Source organism: Lactuca sativa, chromosome 6 (genome assembly GCF_002870075.4).
Source record: "Lactuca sativa cultivar Salinas chromosome 6, Lsat_Salinas_v11, whole genome shotgun sequence".
Taxonomy (NCBI): domain Eukaryota; kingdom Viridiplantae; phylum Streptophyta; class Magnoliopsida; order Asterales; family Asteraceae; genus Lactuca; species Lactuca sativa.
In genome coordinates this window covers 142,481,881-142,501,905 of record NC_056628.2, presented here as the reverse complement: position 1 = coordinate 142,501,905, position 20,025 = coordinate 142,481,881, and the positions used below count along the sequence as shown (strand labels likewise).

Genomic DNA, 20,025 nt, shown 5'->3' with positions numbered 1-20,025 from the left:
TTGTTTGTGAAATAAGTTAGAAAGAAACAGCAAAGAATGAAGAATGGTTTTCATCTTGTGATGAATTACAAAGATACCGAGAGAAAGAACGAAGAGCTAAAAAAACCGGAATGAAATGTCTCATGTACACGTCGACTTCTATTTGATGGTCAAAGTCACTTTTGACATCCCATATTTACAGTAATGACCCCTGGACTAAAGCCTTTTTTTACGAATTAGACCCTATACTTAGATTTAATGCCACATTTTATTACAGTACCTGTTGTGGAAAATCACCATTTTTCCAACGGGAATTGATCAATAACTCAACCAGAAAAGAAAAAAAAATACAATGTTGATTCTCCAAGAAAATGATAACTAATTAGTATTATTTTTTTGTCCTGAATTTATTTATTACACTATTGCTAATGTAAAACATGTTGGTTATGTCAAGTATACTCCTACTTAAATATCCTCATACTAATATTCCTCCATGTTCACATGCCCTTTTTTAAACCAAAGGTAAAAAAAGATTCATCATTTCAACATCTACTTACTTTTGACCTTGTAATCTCAAAAAGATAACGACCCAATCAGTTGGACCATAATCTAACAAGAAAAATCAAAATTTAGCATTATAATAAAGGAGATTATGGTGGGTTGAATCGATCATGTGTATTAACAATGAAAACCCCTTTATATAGGGGAAGAAATACAAGGAAATGGAGCCATTATTGTAGGAATAGATAATAAAGTCAAATATTCAATACAACTTATATCTAATTGTGAGACTTAAGTCGTCCTTTAATATTCCCCGTTGAGCGGTAGGTAAACAAACACTCAAACCGGAACAAAACTCTTAAGTTGTCGAGTCAATCCCTTTGAGAAGATGTCTGCATATTGTAAAGCTGAAGGAATGTGAAGCACCCAAACTTGACCTAACTGAATCTTTTCCCCGGACAAAATGAGTGTACATTTCGATGTGTTTCTTCCGTTGATGTTGAACCGGATTATCTTGTACTGTAGAGACATTGTCACACTAGATGGTGGTAGCCCTCTTTAGGGGAACATACAATTCGAGCAATAGGTTATGGAACCATGTAATTTTGGCAACGAAATTAGTGGATCACTGCCCAATATTCTGCCTCGGCATTCGAACGAGAGACGGTAGGTTGTCGTTTAGATGACCACGAAATGAAATTATTCCCCAAAAATACACAATACCTGGAGGTGGAGCGTCGAGAATCTGCCTCCACTCCGCATCTCAATGAATGAATGAGTAGGTCGGGTGATAAAACAATCTGTAAGCCATATAATATTGTCGATAGGATACAAAAACAGAGGATCCTACTTCGCTCATGCGCCGTCTTTTCACCATCCTACCGCTGGTAAAGCTAGCAGTCTAATAAAATTTATGCATGTTAAGACAGCACACTAGTACATTTTCATTAACCATTGAGCCCATGCGTCCGTTTGGGGATCACAGGACTATGCGGAAGAGCCTTCTGAGGGGGGTATCCCTAAGGAAAACCTTCTCCTTTAATACGCCGAAGGTCTCAGATTTAAAATTCCTAGCCCGTAGGTCTGTACGCATTAAGTGTCCCGACGTGACCTGTTGGAACTGCAAAGAGAGTGGTCATGTCAAAAGTCGGTGCTCAATGTTCATGACAAATAAATACCAAAAGGAGATGAATATGGAAGAGGATTTTGAAGGTGTCATGCTTATTTGTTGAGTTGAAAACTCAATAGAATCCTGGGTCTTGGATTCTGGTGCGTCATTTCACGCTAGTCATTCCAGAGATGTGATGCAAAACTTCAGGCATTACCAAGGGAAGGTCAGATTAGAAGATAACAAGTGTTTAGACGTCATTGGTGTCGGAGATGTGGTTCTCAAGACGAATCTGGGTACATATTGGACTTTGAAGAATGTCAAATTCATTCCAGATCTAAAGAGAATGTTGATAGCAGTTGAGCAAATTGAATATGACGGTCATCATGTTACATTTGATGATCACAAGTAGAAGGTGAAGAAGAGAAACTTGATCGTTGCTAAGGGTCAGAAACATGGTACACTATATGTGGTGGAGGTTTCTAAAAATGAAGCACGCATTGTTGAAAGAGTTGGGACATACGCTCTATGCCACCAAAGATTTATTCATATGATTAAAGAGGGAATGAGGAAGCTTGTATCCAGTGGGAGGATGCCAAATTCGAAGATTGTGTAGATGCTTCTAAGCCATGCTCTAGAAGAAAGTCAGTTTTGCGAAGATATATAATCTGCTTATGTTTGGGAAGTTAGTTTCAGTTCATTCTGGTATTTATAGTGTCCCACTTCAGTTTCTTCAGTGGGAGGATCCCAAAATCATGTAAGACCTATCATTGATCAAAGGATAGGCAAATGTTCAGAAAGCAGTGGGAGCTCTGATAAACCTGAAAATAGTGGGAGCTCTGATGATAATAATTGTGAGGGTGGAGTTATAAGTGTATCAAAGATCAAACCACCTATTATCAAGAAGACCACTAAACAAAAAACTCCAGTGAGCAATTCCCCATCAACCAATGACTTGTTGATGTGTGAGAATTGAATTTGGGTCTTCTGACTTGTTTCTACACTACACTATGGAAGGGGATCCACATAAAAAAAGCTATTTAATTTCATCAACCAATGATGATGTTAGTGTTACATCAAATGTTGCTTCTATTTTGTGGAAAGTACCTTCTGGAATTATGGAACATACAAAAATTGTCTCTATGATTACTTTTATTTCAGCTTTTGTATCTGCTTTCTCAATTTTCAGGGCATGTCTTTATTATCCAAAACACGGAGAGCTACGTTAATTTTAAACAATCTTAATATGTTACAAGTTTCATTACATGAACAATTCTGATTCCTCTAAAAGCACCCTTCATCTTTCTTGAAGACGTGGGCCATTGCTTAAAAGTTTTGATAAATAATGAAGATAATGATAAAATTGTTTCATTTTTATTTCTTTATATCTTTAGCAACACCTTCTTGCGATAATCAGCTAGGGCCCACATTGGGTATATATTCCTATACAATGCATAATGCAACATGCAGTTCTTCATAAAGACTCCAGTTATTTCCTGTATTATGTAAACAAAAATAATAAATGTAACACCTTTTTTCATCTTTTCATTTAATTTTACTTGATTCAACTTATTTTTTGTTACCTGTTGTGGAAAATCACCATTTTCCAACTGGGAATTGATCAATAACTTAGCAGCTCTGTGTAGGGGTGTTGAATCTCTTTCCATCTATATGTTTTGAATAAATTAATTAATATATTATTACAAAAGAAAATGAATATTATAATTGAATTTAGAATTTAGAATAAAAATAAAATAGTGACCTGTTGAGAATGAATCAATCCCATCATAGCCCATGCAGTATGCACCAAGTTAGATCTGCCTCCTTCAAGGGGTATGTATTTCTGTTCATAAAGCAACAAAAAGATTATTCATTTTATTATTTTTTTTCTAAAACAAGTTTTTATCCCATATGCTCATTGAATTATGGGAAAATACCAGCAATAGTCAAAAAATGGGTGGTATTTTCAAAATTTAGACATGAAAATTGACTTTTCCAGGTATAGACATGGATTCCGCGGAGATAGCTCCGTGGAATGGCAAAATCGTAAATAAATCAGAGTATCAAAAGAAAAACTCAAGATCCATTCCGTGGAGCTACCTCCGATGAATGAACTCATTCTGCGGAGGTAGCTCCGACGAATGGATCTTCAAAAAAAAAATTCCACATCGGTTCTTCGGGATTTATATTAATTCCCCAACTAATTATTTTCAAAAAAAGATTATGATAGTATGATAATTAGTTGGAGAATAAATATAAACCCCGAACAATCGATGCGAAAAGAAATCTGAAAATCCATTCCGCGGAGCTAGCTCCGCAGAATGGATCTTGAGTTTTTTTTTAATACACTGATTTATTTACGATTTTGTCATTCCGTGGAGCTACCTCTGCGGAATCCATCTCTATATCCAGAAATCCAATTTTTTGTGACTATATTTTAAAAATACCCCCCATTTTTTTACTAGTTCAGGTATTTTCCCTTGAATTATTACCTTTTCTGGACATGATTTGTAACTTTCACCCCAACCACCATCTTCCAGCTGTGTTTCCAGTAAAAATCTGACAGCTTTCCGAATTGCGTGACAATTTTCAAATGTTTTATTGACAACTGTCAATCCTCCAAGAGCAAACCAAGTACCATATGTAAAACACACCCCCCAGTTTCCATACCTAATATACACAAATTCTCTCATATGTTAAAAACTACAAAAAAGTTGATTTTAATTAAAAACAAAAACAAAAAACAAACCATGATCCATCTTGCATTTGTATTTTCTCCAAGTATCCACTTGCACATGTAAGGAAACTTTCTATTTCTTTTCTTCTATGTTGAGGGTATAACTTTTTAAACAAAACTAGTGCTTGCATTGCTGATGATGTGCACTCAACATACCTAGTCAAGACATTTCGTAAGTCTCGTGAAGGGTAAAATGGCCATTTACATCTTTGGTCATACAACAGTTCTTGTAGAGAGACATAGTAATTTAAAAGAAGATATTGAAATTGTAACGTATGTAGGAATCTTACTCGTGTTCAATGACAATGTCAGCAAAGAACTCTGTAGGATTGAAAATCTATGATGAAGGAGTATAAAATATAAATATCAAATCTTTTGTAACTTAATATATATATATATATATATATATATATATATATATATATATATATATATATATATATATATATATATATTAATTTCCGAAAATACCTCTAACCATTCTGAAGATCCTGATGGTTCCCATGATGCTACCCCACCATTTTTGCTCTATAATATTATGATCACAATCAAGTTAAAATGTTTAGAAATTAAATTGGAATGTCTATTGAAGAATCCAAATATTTGAGTCTATTTTAATTTTAGGAATGAAATAGACCTGTAGAGAAAGTATTATGTTGACAGCATCTTGCAATTTCTCAGGTTTCATTTTTTCACCAACAATTTCTGGTGGCATTGTTGAGAGTAGGAGACAACACTGGGGGCAAAACAGTAATTTGACAATAAGAACAAACGCGATTTGGAAAATGACGATTGTGGGCATCTCACATCATACCTTCAATGCTTCAGCAGTAGTGTCTGAACCTTGCCATCCATGATCTTGATCTGAAAAAGTCCATGACCCTTTTGAAATATGTCTATGCATGCTCTTAAATTCTCCAGAAGGATTATCTTTAACCTGAAACAATAATTAATGATTAAACAATCCAGTAAAAAAAAATTAAGAAATGTTTTTTTAAGAGTTCTAACAACCTGTGAAGCTTTGATAAATTCATGTCCTTTCATCAAAGTAGCCCCAATTTCTTCTGTAAGATCAGTAGCTAGTAAAGCTTGGATGGATAAACTAGCATCCCACCCTTGACTTCCAAAACTCTGTTTCAAATTTATAACAATCAACTTCAAGAATTATAAAATTTATTATATTTTTTATGTTTAGATTTTTATATAACCTGCATTTTCATTCCATCTTCAGCAACCCAAATATAATCAGGGATTCTTGCAAGATGCTTTTTGAAACAAACACCATTTGGATCTTCAACCCAACATGCAAGCATACACAACGACTACACAAAGAATTGTACTTTGATATAATTTACTAGATTTTTCAAATATAATATAGGAAGAAATGATATAATCAAGCTATTAGATATTTAGATTATGAGATTATCTAACCTTTACAACTGAACCAATGGTGATATATCGACTATTCTCATCTTCATAATGGATATGCTTCATTGTTGTCTCCAATGCTTTCTTTCTTAATTTATTAAATGGCCAACGATTTAATAAAGGCTCAGTGCAAATATATAAACTATCCCACATCAAATCTTGTAGCAACGGATGAGGATAGTATAAATCTTCCTGAAATAATAAGTTTCTGCAAAAGGGTAAGCAAGTATTATTATGCAAACTACACTTTTTACAAATATTAAAAAATTTCACCTTTGCACATAAATGCCTTATACTCTTCCAATTGATTTCATTGTAGGGTTGTGAGTAAAGTTCATCTCTAAGTTGTAGAATCAAAGGAGTAATGGGACCCACAAATCTTTTTCCATAGAGATACGACATTGGCATGTATACAAGCCGACAATAGCACCATAGTTTAGCTACATTTGTCCATTAAGCCGAGCCGATTAAGCCCATTAAGCCCAATAAGTCAAAAAGAAACATAAAGTATTCACTATTCACTAACCTGGATACATAGGAAGAAAAGAAGGGAGGATCCAGAACTCTGGAGGCATAGGGTTGGTTCCTGCCCACTCACACACACCAAGTATCTAAAACAAATAATATTTTATAAGTTTGTTACATATATATATATATATATATATATATATATATATATATATATATATATATATATAGAGAAACTAAAGAATATATAAATATATATACAAAATGAAAAAAGAAAAACTTAAATATCTTACAGAAAGCCATGTTTTGCCCCATGATGGGATGGTGGTGACACTGTCATGATCCAAGATCCATTTGCGGGCTTTGGTGCATGCACCATTCAGACCACCATCCGGATCTTCACCCAAAAGCCGCATGCAAATGTAACTTAAAGCAGTCCCAAACATCGTGCTATGTCCCTCTATGTGAAACCCCCATCCACCATCTTCATTCTATAAGCAATAGCAATGTACTTCTGTTGATTTGTTTGTTATATCATCATAGTTTCATTTCTTCTTAAGTAGATCTCTTAATAAGAAAAAAAGTTGGAAATATAACATGCTAATGAAAGTTCATTGTTATTTATTGCGTACGTTCCGATTTAAAATAGTTGTACCTGATGACAATATAAATACCGTAGAATTTCTTTACGGTATTCTTCTGGGAAAACAACGTCAAGATGATTGGTAATATACATACAGATAACCAGCGGTTGTATGAAATACAGTGGGCCTGCATTTTCAGCAGGCCAGTGACCATCACTGGCCTGCAAAGCTGCGAAAAAGCTGACACACCTTCTCAGTGTGGTTGTAGCTTTTTCACATGATATCTCTTCAGAATCCTCTATTTTCACCTGAGGCGTCGTTTGTTTGAATTCTTTCTCTTTCAAAAACTACACATATATTATATTAAGATTATCCACATTTTTATAAACAATACCAAAACAAGTATCAATGATTTTAAAATTTTCTTTCAACCTGCATGCGCCAAAGGACATCACTGCTGGGCTTGACCCGGTGTCGATGGTTCCAGAAATTGGTTTGAGCCTGTTCGACTGTGGCTCGGTCTTGTGGGGTTCCATGGTTCGGGTCAAACTCCCATATTTGTCTCCCGATAAAGTTGTTTGTGGAATAGAGACACAAATCATTGCCTCCTTCTGCTGTCTTTAGTCTCCACATTTTTTTAAGTGAATGAAAAAGAAGAAAATGTGGTGAAAAGTGTGGTAGGATGTTGTGTTTTTATATTGAGAAATGTGAATTTAAGAGCATAAGTCTATGATAATAACTTATGGGTTTTCTTCTTAAGGTGGCACACGATTTTATATCAATAGATAGTATATTAGGTATAGGGAATCATTAATTTATTGTACAACAACATAGACATTTTGCTGATGTAAAACATGTTAGTTATTTTAAGTATATACTCCTACTTAAATACCCTCATACTCATATTCCTTCCTGTTTCACATGACCTTTTTTTAACCAAATTTAGAAAAGATTCATCATTCAACATATCTACTTATGTCTGACCGTGTATCTCAAAAAGATAACTTGTCTTTTTTGTATAATTCTGTTTATTATACATTTTTCCTTGGTCCAAATTATGTAATGGTCCTAGCCAATATAAATAAATGAGTTATATATATCATGAAATAAGGTGGTGGTGCTGTGCAATGTTTTAAAAACCGGTTTTTTAGTTGAACCGGTATGGTGACCGGTTCCCGGTTTAACCGGTTCGACCGCCGAGTGAACCAGTTTCTATATTTTTCATGTTTTTTTCTATTTTCCTATACATACATACATATAGAAATTATGAATTTGATGTTTACAAGTTCAAACATTAAAAATATACATAAAAATAAGTTGTAGATGAATCCAAATATATTAAAATAATACATAACCATAAGTTTTAGTGTTTTACATCAATCCATATACGTCAAAAAAAAGTATAATATTGAAACGAAATATAGTTTTTGATGAATACAAACACATCAAAAGAATTTTTAATATTTACCATATGTTTTTATTTAAAGAGAACTAAATAGATTTGAAAAAAATTCACTAAAGTTTATTATGTAAATGGTTCTTTTTCATGTGTTTTTATTCGGTTCAACCGGTTTATTTTGATCGGTTCAACTGTTTTTTTTTAAACCGGCCGGTTCAATCCGGTTCAGAAATCAATATAAAATCGGTGATAGTTGAACCGCTCCCTCTCCCGGTCCAACCGGTTCGACCGGCCGGTTCAAACCGGTTTTTAAAACATTGGTGCTGTCTGTGTGTTTTGTACTTGCTGAATAGAGTTTCCAGAGAACACTCTTCTAAAAAAGTTTAGATCAAATTCGGAAGAAAATTTAAAATTTGGACTAAAAGTGTAAGTTTGAAAAATGACATGTTTTACTTGGAGACAATCTGAATAATTTGTTTTCTTGAGAAAGTGTTAAAACCCAAAAAAGAAATTAGGGTATGTTCTACTCAACTAGACTGATTCTAATTTCTAAGCCTTCACATCTGAATAATTTGACCACCTTATATCCTCTAAAACCACCCTTCGTCTTTCTTGTAGATGTGGGCCATTGCCATGGCTTAAAAAGATTGATAACTAATGAAGATAATGATAATTTGTTTCCTTTATTATCAATTTTTCTTTATATCCTTTTGATCATTGGCAACAACACCACCTTCTTGCAATAATTAGCAAGAGCCCACATTAGGTATATATGTATAGATGCAGTTCTTCATAAAGACTTCAGTTATTTCCTGCATTATGTAAACAAAAATTAAAAAAATTTAGCACCTTTTTTCATCATTTATTGGTATTTTCTATTTTCCTTTCTTTCATTTAAGTTTACTTGATTCAACTTCTTTTTTGGTACCTGTTGTGTTGTGCAATTGATGTGTGTTTGAACTTGTTTGTGAAATAAGTTAGAAAGAAACAGCAAAGAATGAAGAATGGTTTTCATCTTGTGATGAATTACAAAGATACCGAGAGAAAGAACGAAGAGCTAAAAAAACCGGAATGAAATGTCTCATGTACACGTCGACTTCTATTTGATGGTCAAAGTCACTTTTGACATCCCATATTTACAGTAATGACCCCTGGACTAAAGCCTTTTTTTACGAATTAGACCCTATACTTAGATTTAATGCCACATTTTATTACAGTACCTGTTGTGGAAAATCACCATTTTTCCAACGGGAATTGATCAATAACTCAACCAGAAAAGAAAAAAAAATACAATGTTGATTCTCCAAGAAAATGATAACTAATTAGTATTATTTTTTTGTCCTGAATTTATTTATTACACTATTGCTAATGTAAAACATGTTGGTTATGTCAAGTATACTCCTACTTAAATATCCTCATACTAATATTCCTCCATGTTCACATGCCCTTTTTTAAACCAAAGGTAAAAAAAGATTCATCATTTCAACATCTACTTACTTTTGACCTTGTAATCTCAAAAAGATAACGACCCAATCAGTTGGACCATAATCTAACAAGAAAAATCAAAATTTAGCATTATAATAAAGGAGATTATGGTGGGTTGAATCGATCATGTGTATTAACAATGAAAACCCCTTTATATAGGGGAAGAAATACAAGGAAATGGAGCCATTATTGTAGGAATAGATAATAAAGTCAAATATTCAATACAACTTATATCTAATTGTGAGACTTAAGTCGTCCTTTAATATTCCCCGTTGAGCGGTAGGTAAACAAACACTCAAACCGGAACAAAACTCTTAAGTTGTCGAGTCAATCCCTTTGAGAAGATGTCTGCATATTGTAAAGCTGAAGGAATGTGAAGCACCCAAACTTGACCTAACTGAATCTTTTCCCCGGACAAAATGAGTGTACATTTCGATGTGTTTCTTCCGTTGATGTTGAACCGGATTATCTTGTACTGTAGAGACATTGTCACACTAGATGGTGGTAGCCCTCTTTAGGGGAACATACAATTCGAGCAATAGGTTATGGAACCATGTAATTTTGGCAACGAAATTAGTGGATCACTGCCCAATATTCTGCCTCGGCATTCGAACGAGAGACGGTAGGTTGTCGTTTAGATGACCACGAAATGAAATTATTCCCCAAAAATACACAATACCTGGAGGTGGAGCGTCGAGAATCTGCCTCCACTCCGCATCTCAATGAATGAATGAGTAGGTCGGGTGATAAAACAATCTGTAAGCCATATAATATTGTCGATAGGATACAAAAACAGAGGATCCTACTTCGCTCATGCGCCGTCTTTTCACCATCCTACCGCTGGTAAAGCTAGCAGTCTAATAAAATTTATGCATGTTAAGACAGCACACTAGTACATTTTCATTAACCATTGAGCCCATGCGTCCGTTTGGGGATCACAGGACTATGCGGAAGAGCCTTCTGAGGGGGGTATCCCTAAGGAAAACCTTCTCCTTTAATACGCCGAAGGTCTCAGATTTAAAATTCCTAGCCCGTAGGTCTGTACGCATTAAGTGTCCCGACGTGACCTGTTGGAACTGCAAAGAGAGTGGTCATGTCAAAAGTCGGTGCTCAATGTTCATGACAAATAAATACCAAAAGGAGATGAATATGGAAGAGGATTTTGAAGGTGTCATGCTTATTTGTTGAGTTGAAAACTCAATAGAATCCTGGGTCTTGGATTCTGGTGCGTCATTTCACGCTAGTCATTCCAGAGATGTGATGCAAAACTTCAGGCATTACCAAGGGAAGGTCAGATTAGAAGATAACAAGTGTTTAGACGTCATTGGTGTCGGAGATGTGGTTCTCAAGACGAATCTGGGTACATATTGGACTTTGAAGAATGTCAAATTCATTCCAGATCTAAAGAGAATGTTGATAGCAGTTGAGCAAATTGAATATGACGGTCATCATGTTACATTTGATGATCACAAGTAGAAGGTGAAGAAGAGAAACTTGATCGTTGCTAAGGGTCAGAAACATGGTACACTATATGTGGTGGAGGTTTCTAAAAATGAAGCACGCATTGTTGAAAGAGTTGGGACATACGCTCTATGCCACCAAAGATTTATTCATATGATTAAAGAGGGAATGAGGAAGCTTGTATCCAGTGGGAGGATGCCAAATTCGAAGATTGTGTAGATGCTTCTAAGCCATGCTCTAGAAGAAAGTCAGTTTTGCGAAGATATATAATCTGCTTATGTTTGGGAAGTTAGTTTCAGTTCATTCTGGTATTTATAGTGTCCCACTTCAGTTTCTTCAGTGGGAGGATCCCAAAATCATGTAAGACCTATCATTGATCAAAGGATAGGCAAATGTTCAGAAAGCAGTGGGAGCTCTGATAAACCTGAAAATAGTGGGAGCTCTGATGATAATAATTGTGAGGGTGGAGTTATAAGTGTATCAAAGATCAAACCACCTATTATCAAGAAGACCACTAAACAAAAAACTCCAGTGAGCAATTCCCCATCAACCAATGACTTGTTGATGTGTGAGAATTGAATTTGGGTCTTCTGACTTGTTTCTACACTACACTATGGAAGGGGATCCACATAAAAAAAGCTATTTAATTTCATCAACCAATGATGATGTTAGTGTTACATCAAATGTTGCTTCTATTTTGTGGAAAGTACCTTCTGGAATTATGGAACATACAAAAATTGTCTCTATGATTACTTTTATTTCAGCTTTTGTATCTGCTTTCTCAATTTTCAGGGCATGTCTTTATTATCCAAAACACGGAGAGCTACGTTAATTTTAAACAATCTTAATATGTTACAAGTTTCATTACATGAACAATTCTGATTCCTCTAAAAGCACCCTTCATCTTTCTTGAAGACGTGGGCCATTGCTTAAAAGTTTTGATAAATAATGAAGATAATGATAAAATTGTTTCATTTTTATTTCTTTATATCTTTAGCAACACCTTCTTGCGATAATCAGCTAGGGCCCACATTGGGTATATATTCCTATACAATGCATAATGCAACATGCAGTTCTTCATAAAGACTCCAGTTATTTCCTGTATTATGTAAACAAAAATAATAAATGTAACACCTTTTTTCATCTTTTCATTTAATTTTACTTGATTCAACTTATTTTTTGTTACCTGTTGTGGAAAATCACCATTTTCCAACTGGGAATTGATCAATAACTTAGCAGCTCTGTGTAGGGGTGTTGAATCTCTTTCCATCTATATGTTTTGAATAAATTAATTAATATATTATTACAAAAGAAAATGAATATTATAATTGAATTTAGAATTTAGAATAAAAATAAAATAGTGACCTGTTGAGAATGAATCAATCCCATCATAGCCCATGCAGTATGCACCAAGTTAGATCTGCCTCCTTCAAGGGGTATGTATTTCTGTTCATAAAGCAACAAAAAGATTATTCATTTTATTATTTTTTTTCTAAAACAAGTTTTTATCCCATATGCTCATTGAATTATGGGAAAATACCAGCAATAGTCAAAAAATGGGTGGTATTTTCAAAAGTTAGACATGAAAATTGACTTTTCCAGGTATAGACATGGATTCCGCGGAGATAGCTCCGTGGAATGGCAAAATCGTAAATAAATCAGAGTATCAAAAGAAAAACTCAAGATCCATTCCGTGGAGCTACCTCCGATGAATGAACTCATTCTGCGGAGGTAGCTCCGACGAATGGATCTTCAAAAAAAAAATTCCACATCGGTTCTTCGGGATTTATATTAATTCCCCAACTAATTATTTTCAAAAAAAGATTATGATAGTATGATAATTAGTTGGAGAATAAATATAAACCCCGAACAATCGATGCGAAAAGAAATCTGAAAATCCATTCCGCGGAGCTAGCTCCGCAGAATGGATCTTGAGTTTTTTTTTAATACACTGATTTATTTACGATTTTGTCATTCCGTGGAGCTACCTCTGCGGAATCCATCTCTATATCCAGAAATCCAATTTTTTGTGACTATATTTTAAAAATACCCCCCATTTTTTTACTAGTTCAGGTATTTTCCCTTGAATTATTACCTTTTCTGGACATGATTTGTAACTTTCACCCCAACCACCATCTTCCAGCTGTGTTTCCAGTAAAAATCTGACAGCTTTCCGAATTGCGTGACAATTTTCAAATGTTTTATTGACAACTGTCAATCCTCCAAGAGCAAACCAAGTACCATATGTAAAACACACCCCCCAGTTTCCATACCTAATATACACAAATTCTCTCATATGTTAAAAACTACAAAAAAGTTGATTTTAATTAAAAACAAAAACAAAAAACAAACCATGATCCATCTTGCATTTGTATTTTCTCCAAGTATCCACTTGCACATGTAAGGAAACTTTCTATTTCTTTTCTTCTATGTTGAGGGTATAACTTTTTAAACAAAACTAGTGCTTGCATTGCTGATGATGTGCACTCAACATACCTAGTCAAGACATTTCGTAAGTCTCGTGAAGGGTAAAATGGCCATTTACATCTTTGGTCATACAACAGTTCTTGTAGAGAGACATAGTAATTTAAAAGAAGATATTGAAATTGTAACGTATGTAGGAATCTTACTCGTGTTCAATGACAATGTCAGCAAAGAACTCTGTAGGATTGAAAATCTATGATGAAGGAGTATAAAATATAAATATCAAATCTTTTGTAACTTAATATATATATATATATATATATATATATATATATATATATATATATATATATATATATTAATTTCCGAAAATACCTCTAACCATTCTGAAGATCCTGATGGTTCCCATGATGCTACCCCACCATTTTTGCTCTATAATATTATGATCACAATCAAGTTAAAATGTTTAGAAATTAAATTGGAATGTCTATTGAAGAATCCAAATATTTGAGTCTATTTTAATTTTAGGAATGAAATAGACCTGTAGAGAAAGTATTATGTTGACAGCATCTTGCAATTTCTCAGGTTTCATTTTTTCACCAACAATTTCTGGTGGCATTGTTGAGAGTAGGAGACAACACTGGGGGCAAAACAGTAATTTGACAATAAGAACAAACGCGATTTGGAAAATTACGATTGTGGGCATCTCACATCATACCTTCAATGCTTCAGCAGTAGTGTCTGAACCTTGCCATCCATGATCTTGATCTGAAAAAGTCCATGACCCTTTTGAAATATGTCTATGCATGCTCTTAAATTCTCCAGAAGGATTATCTTTAACCTGAAACAATAATTAATGATTAAACAATCCAGTAAAAAAAATTAAGAAATGTTTTTTTAAGAGTTCTAACAACCTGTGAAGCTTTGATAAATTCATGTCCTTTCATCAAAGTAGCCCCAATTTCTTCTGTAAGATCAGTAGCTAGTAAAGCTTGGATGGATAAACTAGCATCCCACCCTTGACTTCCAAAACTCTGTTTCAAATTTATAACAATCAACTTCAAGAATTATAAAATTTATTATATTTTTTATGTTTAGATTTTTATATAACCTGCATTTTCATTCCATCTTCAGCAACCCAAATATAATCAGGGATTCTTGCAAGATGCTTTTTGAAACAAACACCATTTGGATCTTCAACCCAACATGCAAGCATACACAACGACTACACAAAGAATTGTACTTTGATATAATTTACTAGATTTTTCAAATATAATATAGGAAGAAATGATATAATCAAGCTCTTAGATATTTAGATTATGAGATTATCTAACCTTTACAACTGAACCAATGGTGATATATCGACTATTCTCATCTTCATAATGGATATGCTTCATTGTTGTCTCCAATGCTTTCTTTCTTAATTTATTAAATGGCCAACGATTTAATAAAGGCTCAGTGCAAATATATAAACTATCCCACATCAAATCTTGTAGCAACGGATGAGGATAGTATAAATCTTCCTGAAATAATAAGTTTCTGCAAAAGGGTAAGCAAGTATTATTATGCAAACTACACTTTTTACAAATATTAAAAAATTTCACCTTTGCACATAAATGCCTTATACTCTTCCAATTGATTTCATTGTAGGGTTGTGAGTAAAGTTCATCTCTAAGTTGTAGAATCAAAGGAGTAATGGGACCCACAAATCTTTTTCCATAGAGATACGACATTGGCATGTATACAAGCCGACAATAGCACCATAGTTTAGCTACATTTGTCCATTAAGCCGAGCCGATTAAGCCCATTAAGCCCAATAAGTCAAAAAGAAACATAAAGTATTCACTATTCACTAACCTGGATACATAGGAAGAAAAGAAGGGAGGATCCAGAACTCTGGAGGCATAGGGTTGGTTCCTGCCCACTCACACACACCAAGTATCTAAAACAAATAATATTTTATAAGTTTGTTACATATATATATATATATATATATATATATATATATATATATATATATATATATATATATATATATATATATATATATATATATAGAGAGAGAGAGAGAGAGAAACTAAAGAATATATAAATATATATACAAAATGAAAAAAGAAAAACTTAAATATCTTACAGAAAGCCATGTTTTGCCCCATGATGGGATGGTGGTGACACTGTCATGATCCAAGATCCATTTGCGGGCTTTGGTGCATGCACCATTCAGACCACCATCCGGATCTTCACCCAAAAGCCGCATGCAAATGTAACTTAAAGCAGTCCCAAACATCGTGCTATGTCCCTCTATGTGAAACCCCCATCCACCATCTTCATTCTATAAGCAATAGCAATGTACTTCTGTTGATTTGTTTGTTATATCATCATAGTTTCATTTCTTCTTAAGTAGATCTCTTAATAAGAAAAAAAGTTGGAAATATAACATGCTAATGAAAGTTCATTGTTATTTATTGCGTACGTTCCGATTTAAAATAGTTGTACCTGATGACAATATAAATACCGTAGAATTTCTTTACGGTATTCTTCTGGGAAAACAACGTCAAGATGATTGGTAATATACATACAGATAACCAGCGGTTGTATGAAATACAGTGGGCCTGCATTTTCAGCAGGCCAGTGACCATCACTGGCCTGCAAAGCTGCGAAAAAGCTGACACACCTTCTCAGTGTGGTTGTAGCTTTTTCACATGATATCTCTTCAGAATCCTCTATTTTCACCTGAGGCGTCGTTTGTTTGAATTCTTTCTCTTTCAAAAACTACACATATATTATATTAAGATTATCCACATTTTTATAAACAATACCAAAACAAGTATCAATGATTTTAAAATTTTCTTTCAACCTGCATGCGCCAAAGGACATCACTGCTGGGCTTGACCCGGTGTCGATGGTTCCAGAAATTGGTTTGAGCCTGTTCGACTGTGGCTCGGTCTTGTGGGGTTCCATGGTTCGGGTCAAACTCCCATATTTGTCTCCCGATAAAGTTGTTTGTGGAATAGAGACACAAATCATTGCCTCCTTCTGCTGTCTTTAGTCTCCACATTTTTTTAAGTGAATGAAAAAGAAGAAAATGTGGTGAAAAGTGTGGTAGGATGTTGTGTTTTTATATTGAGAAATGTGAATTTAAGAGCATAAGTCTATGATAATAACTTATGGGTTTTCTTCTTAAGGTGGCACACGATTTTATATCAATAGATAGTATATTAGGTATAGGGAATCATTAATTTATTGTACAACAACATAGACATTTTGCTGATGTAAAACATGTTAGTTATTTTAAGTATATACTCCTACTTAAATACCCTCATACTCATATTCCTTCCTGTTTCACATGACCTTTTTTTAACCAAATTTAGAAAAGATTCATCATTCAACATATCTACTTATGTCTGACCGTGTATCTCAAAAAGATAACTTGTCTTTTTTGTATAATTCTGTTTATTATACATTTTTCCTTGGTCCAAATTATGTAATGGTCCTAGCCAATATAAATAAATGAGTTATATATATCATGAAATAAGGTGGTGGTGCTGTGCAATGTTTTAAAAACCGGTTTTTTAGTTGAACCGGTATGGTGACCGGTTCCCGGTTTAACCGGTTCGACCGCCGAGTGAACCAGTTTCTATATTTTTCATGTTTTTTTCTATTTTCCTATACATACATACATATAGAAATTATGAATTTGATGTTTACAAGTTCAAACATTAAAAATATACATAAAAATAAGTTGTAGATGAATCCAAATATATTAAAATAATACATAACCATAAGTTTTAGTGTTTTACATCAATCCATATACGTCAAAAAAAAGTATAATATTGAAACGAAATATAGTTTTTGATGAATACAAACACATCAAAAGAATTTTTAATATTTACCATATGTTTTTATTTAAAGAGAACTAAATAGATTTGAAAAAAATTCACTAAAGTTTATTATGTAAATGGTTCTTTTTCATGTGTTTTTATTCGGTTCAACCGGTTTATTTTGATCGGTTCAACTGTTTTTTTTTAAACCGGCCGGTTCAATCCGGTTCAGAAATCAATATAAAATCGGTGATAGTTGAACCGCTCCCTCTCCCGGTCCAACCGGTTCGACCGGCCGGTTCAAACCGGTTTTTAAAACATTGGTGCTGTCTGTGTGTTTTGTACTTGCTGAATAGAGTTTCCAGAGAACACTCTTCTAAAAAAGTTTAGATCAAATTCGGAAGAAAATTTAAAATTTGGACTAAAAGTGTAAGTTTGAAAAATGACATGTTTTACTTGGAGACAATCTGAATAATTTGTTTTCTTGAGAAAGTGTTAAAACCCAAAAAAGAAATTAGGGTATGTTCTACTCAACTAGACTGATTCTAATTTCTAAGCCTTCACATCTGAATAATTTGACCACCTTATATCCTCTAAAACCACCCTTCGTCTTTCTTGTAGATGTGGGCCATTGCCATGGCTTAAAAAGATTGATAACTAATGAAGATAATGATAATTTGTTTCCTTTATTATCAATTTTTCTTTATATCCTTTTGATCATTGGCAACAACACCACCTTCTTGCAATAATTAGCAAGAGCCCACATTAGGTATATATGTATAGATGCAGTTCTTCATAAAGACTTCAGTTATTTCCTGCATTATGTAAACAAAAATTAAAAAAATTTAGCACCTTTTTTCATCATTTATTGGTATTTTCTATTTTCCTTTCTTTCATTTAAGTTTACTTGATTCAACTTCTTTTTTGGTACCTGTTGTGTTGTGCAATTGATGTGTGTTTGAACTTGTTTGTGAAATAAGTTAGAAAGAAACAGCAAAGAATGAAGAATGGTTTTCATCTTGTGATGAATTACAAAGATACCGAGAGAAAGAACGAAGAGCTAAAAAAACCGGAATGAAATGTCTCATGTACACGTCGACTTCTATTTGATGGTCAAAGTCACTTTTGACATCCCATATTTACAGTAATGACCCCTGGACTAAAGCCTTTTTTTACGAATTAGACCCTATACTTAGATTTAATGCCACATTTTATTACAGTACCTGTTGTGGAAAATCACCATTTTTCCAACGGGAATTGATCAATAACTCAACCAGAAAAGAAAAAAAAATACAATGTTGATTCTCCAAGAAAATGATAACTAATTAGTATTATTTTTTTGTCCTGAATTTATTTATTACACTATTGCTAATGTAAAACATGTTGGTTATGTCAAGTATACTCCTACTTAAATATCCTCATACTAATATTCCTCCATGTTCACATGCCCTTTTTTAAACCAAAGGTAAAAAAAGATTCATCATTTCAACATCTACTTACTTTTGACCTTGTAATCTCAAAAAGATAACGACCCAATCAGTTGGACCATAATCTAACAAGAAAAATCAAAATTTAGCATTATAATAAAGGAGATTATGGTGGGTTGAATCGATCATGTGTATTAACAATGAAAACCCCTTTATATAGGGGAAGAAATACAAGGAAATGGAGCCATTATTGTAGGAATAGATAATAAAGTCAAATATTCAATACAACTTATATCTAATTGTGAGACTTAAGTCGTCCTTTAATATTCCCCGTTGAGCGGTAGGTAAACAAACACTCAAACCGGAACAAAACTCTTAAGTTGTCGAGTCAATCCCTTTGAGAAGATGTCTGCATATTGTAAAGCTGAAGGAATGTGAAGCACCCAAACTTGACCTAACTGAATCTTTTCCCCGGACAAAATGAGTGTACATTTCGATGTGTTTCTTCCGTTGATGTTGAACCGGATTATCTTGTACTGTAGAGACATTGTCACACTAGATGGTGGTAGCCCTCTTTAGGGGAACATACAATTCGAGCAATAGGTTATGGAACCATGTAATTTTGGCAACGAAATTAGTGGATCACTGCCCAATATTCTGCCTCGGCATTCGAACGAGAGACGGTAGGTTGTCGTTTAGATGACCACGAAATGAAATTATTCCCCAAAAATACACAATACCTGGAGGTGGAGCGTCGAGAATCTGCCTCCACTCCGCATCTCAATGAATGAATGAGTAGGTCGGGTGATAAAACAATCTGTAAGCCATATAATATTGTCGATAGGATACAAAAACAGAGGATCCTACTTCGCTCATGCGCCGTCTTTTCACCATCCTACCGCTGGTAAAGCTAGCAGTCTAATAAAATTTATGCATGTTAAGACAGCACACTAGTACATTTTCATTAACCATTGAGCCCATGCGTCCGTTTGGGGATCACAGGACTATGCGGAAGAGCCTTCTGAGGGGGGTATCCCTAAGGAAAACCTTCTCCTTTAATACGCCGAAGGTCTCAGATTTAAAATTCCTAGCCCGTAGGTCTGTACGCATTAAGTGTCCCGACGTGACCTGTTGGAACTGCAAAGAGAGTGGTCATGTCAAAAGTCGGTGCTCAATGTTCATGACAAATAAATACCAAAAGGA

The 20,025-nt window shown here is 34.1% G+C and overlaps 2 protein-coding genes across 2 annotated transcripts; both read right to left on the bottom strand.

Annotated features, from left to right (window-relative positions):
- Nucleotides 1-2,742: 2,742 nt before the first annotated feature.
- Nucleotides 2,743-7,716, bottom strand: LOC128126724 (beta-amyrin synthase 2-like). Its single transcript, XM_052764740.1, has 17 exons — nt 7,238-7,716; nt 6,877-7,152; nt 6,515-6,712; nt 6,280-6,364; nt 6,027-6,193; nt 5,757-5,945; nt 5,534-5,647; nt 5,337-5,456; nt 5,140-5,262; nt 4,963-5,061; nt 4,797-4,853; nt 4,616-4,662; nt 4,338-4,481; nt 4,081-4,258; nt 3,351-3,431; nt 3,172-3,255; nt 2,743-3,084 (listed from the first exon to the last, which is right to left on the bottom strand). Exons 1-17 carry the CDS (start codon nt 7,436-7,438, stop codon nt 2,971-2,973), a joined length of 2,277 nt encoding a protein of 758 aa, XP_052620700.1. The 5' UTR covers nt 7,439-7,716; the 3' UTR covers nt 2,743-2,970.
- Nucleotides 7,717-11,907: 4,191 nt separating this feature from the next.
- On the bottom strand, nt 11,908-16,909 carry LOC128126723 (beta-amyrin synthase 2-like). Its single transcript, XM_052764739.1, has 17 exons — nt 16,432-16,909; nt 16,071-16,346; nt 15,709-15,906; nt 15,432-15,516; nt 15,179-15,345; nt 14,909-15,097; nt 14,686-14,799; nt 14,489-14,608; nt 14,293-14,415; nt 14,116-14,214; nt 13,950-14,006; nt 13,781-13,827; nt 13,503-13,646; nt 13,246-13,423; nt 12,516-12,596; nt 12,337-12,420; nt 11,908-12,249 (listed from the first exon to the last, which is right to left on the bottom strand). The coding sequence occupies exons 1-17, from the start codon at nt 16,630-16,632 to the stop codon at nt 12,136-12,138; spliced, it is 2,277 nt and encodes a 758-aa protein (XP_052620699.1). The 5' UTR covers nt 16,633-16,909; the 3' UTR covers nt 11,908-12,135.
- Between the last annotated feature and the right edge of the window lie 3,116 nt (nt 16,910-20,025).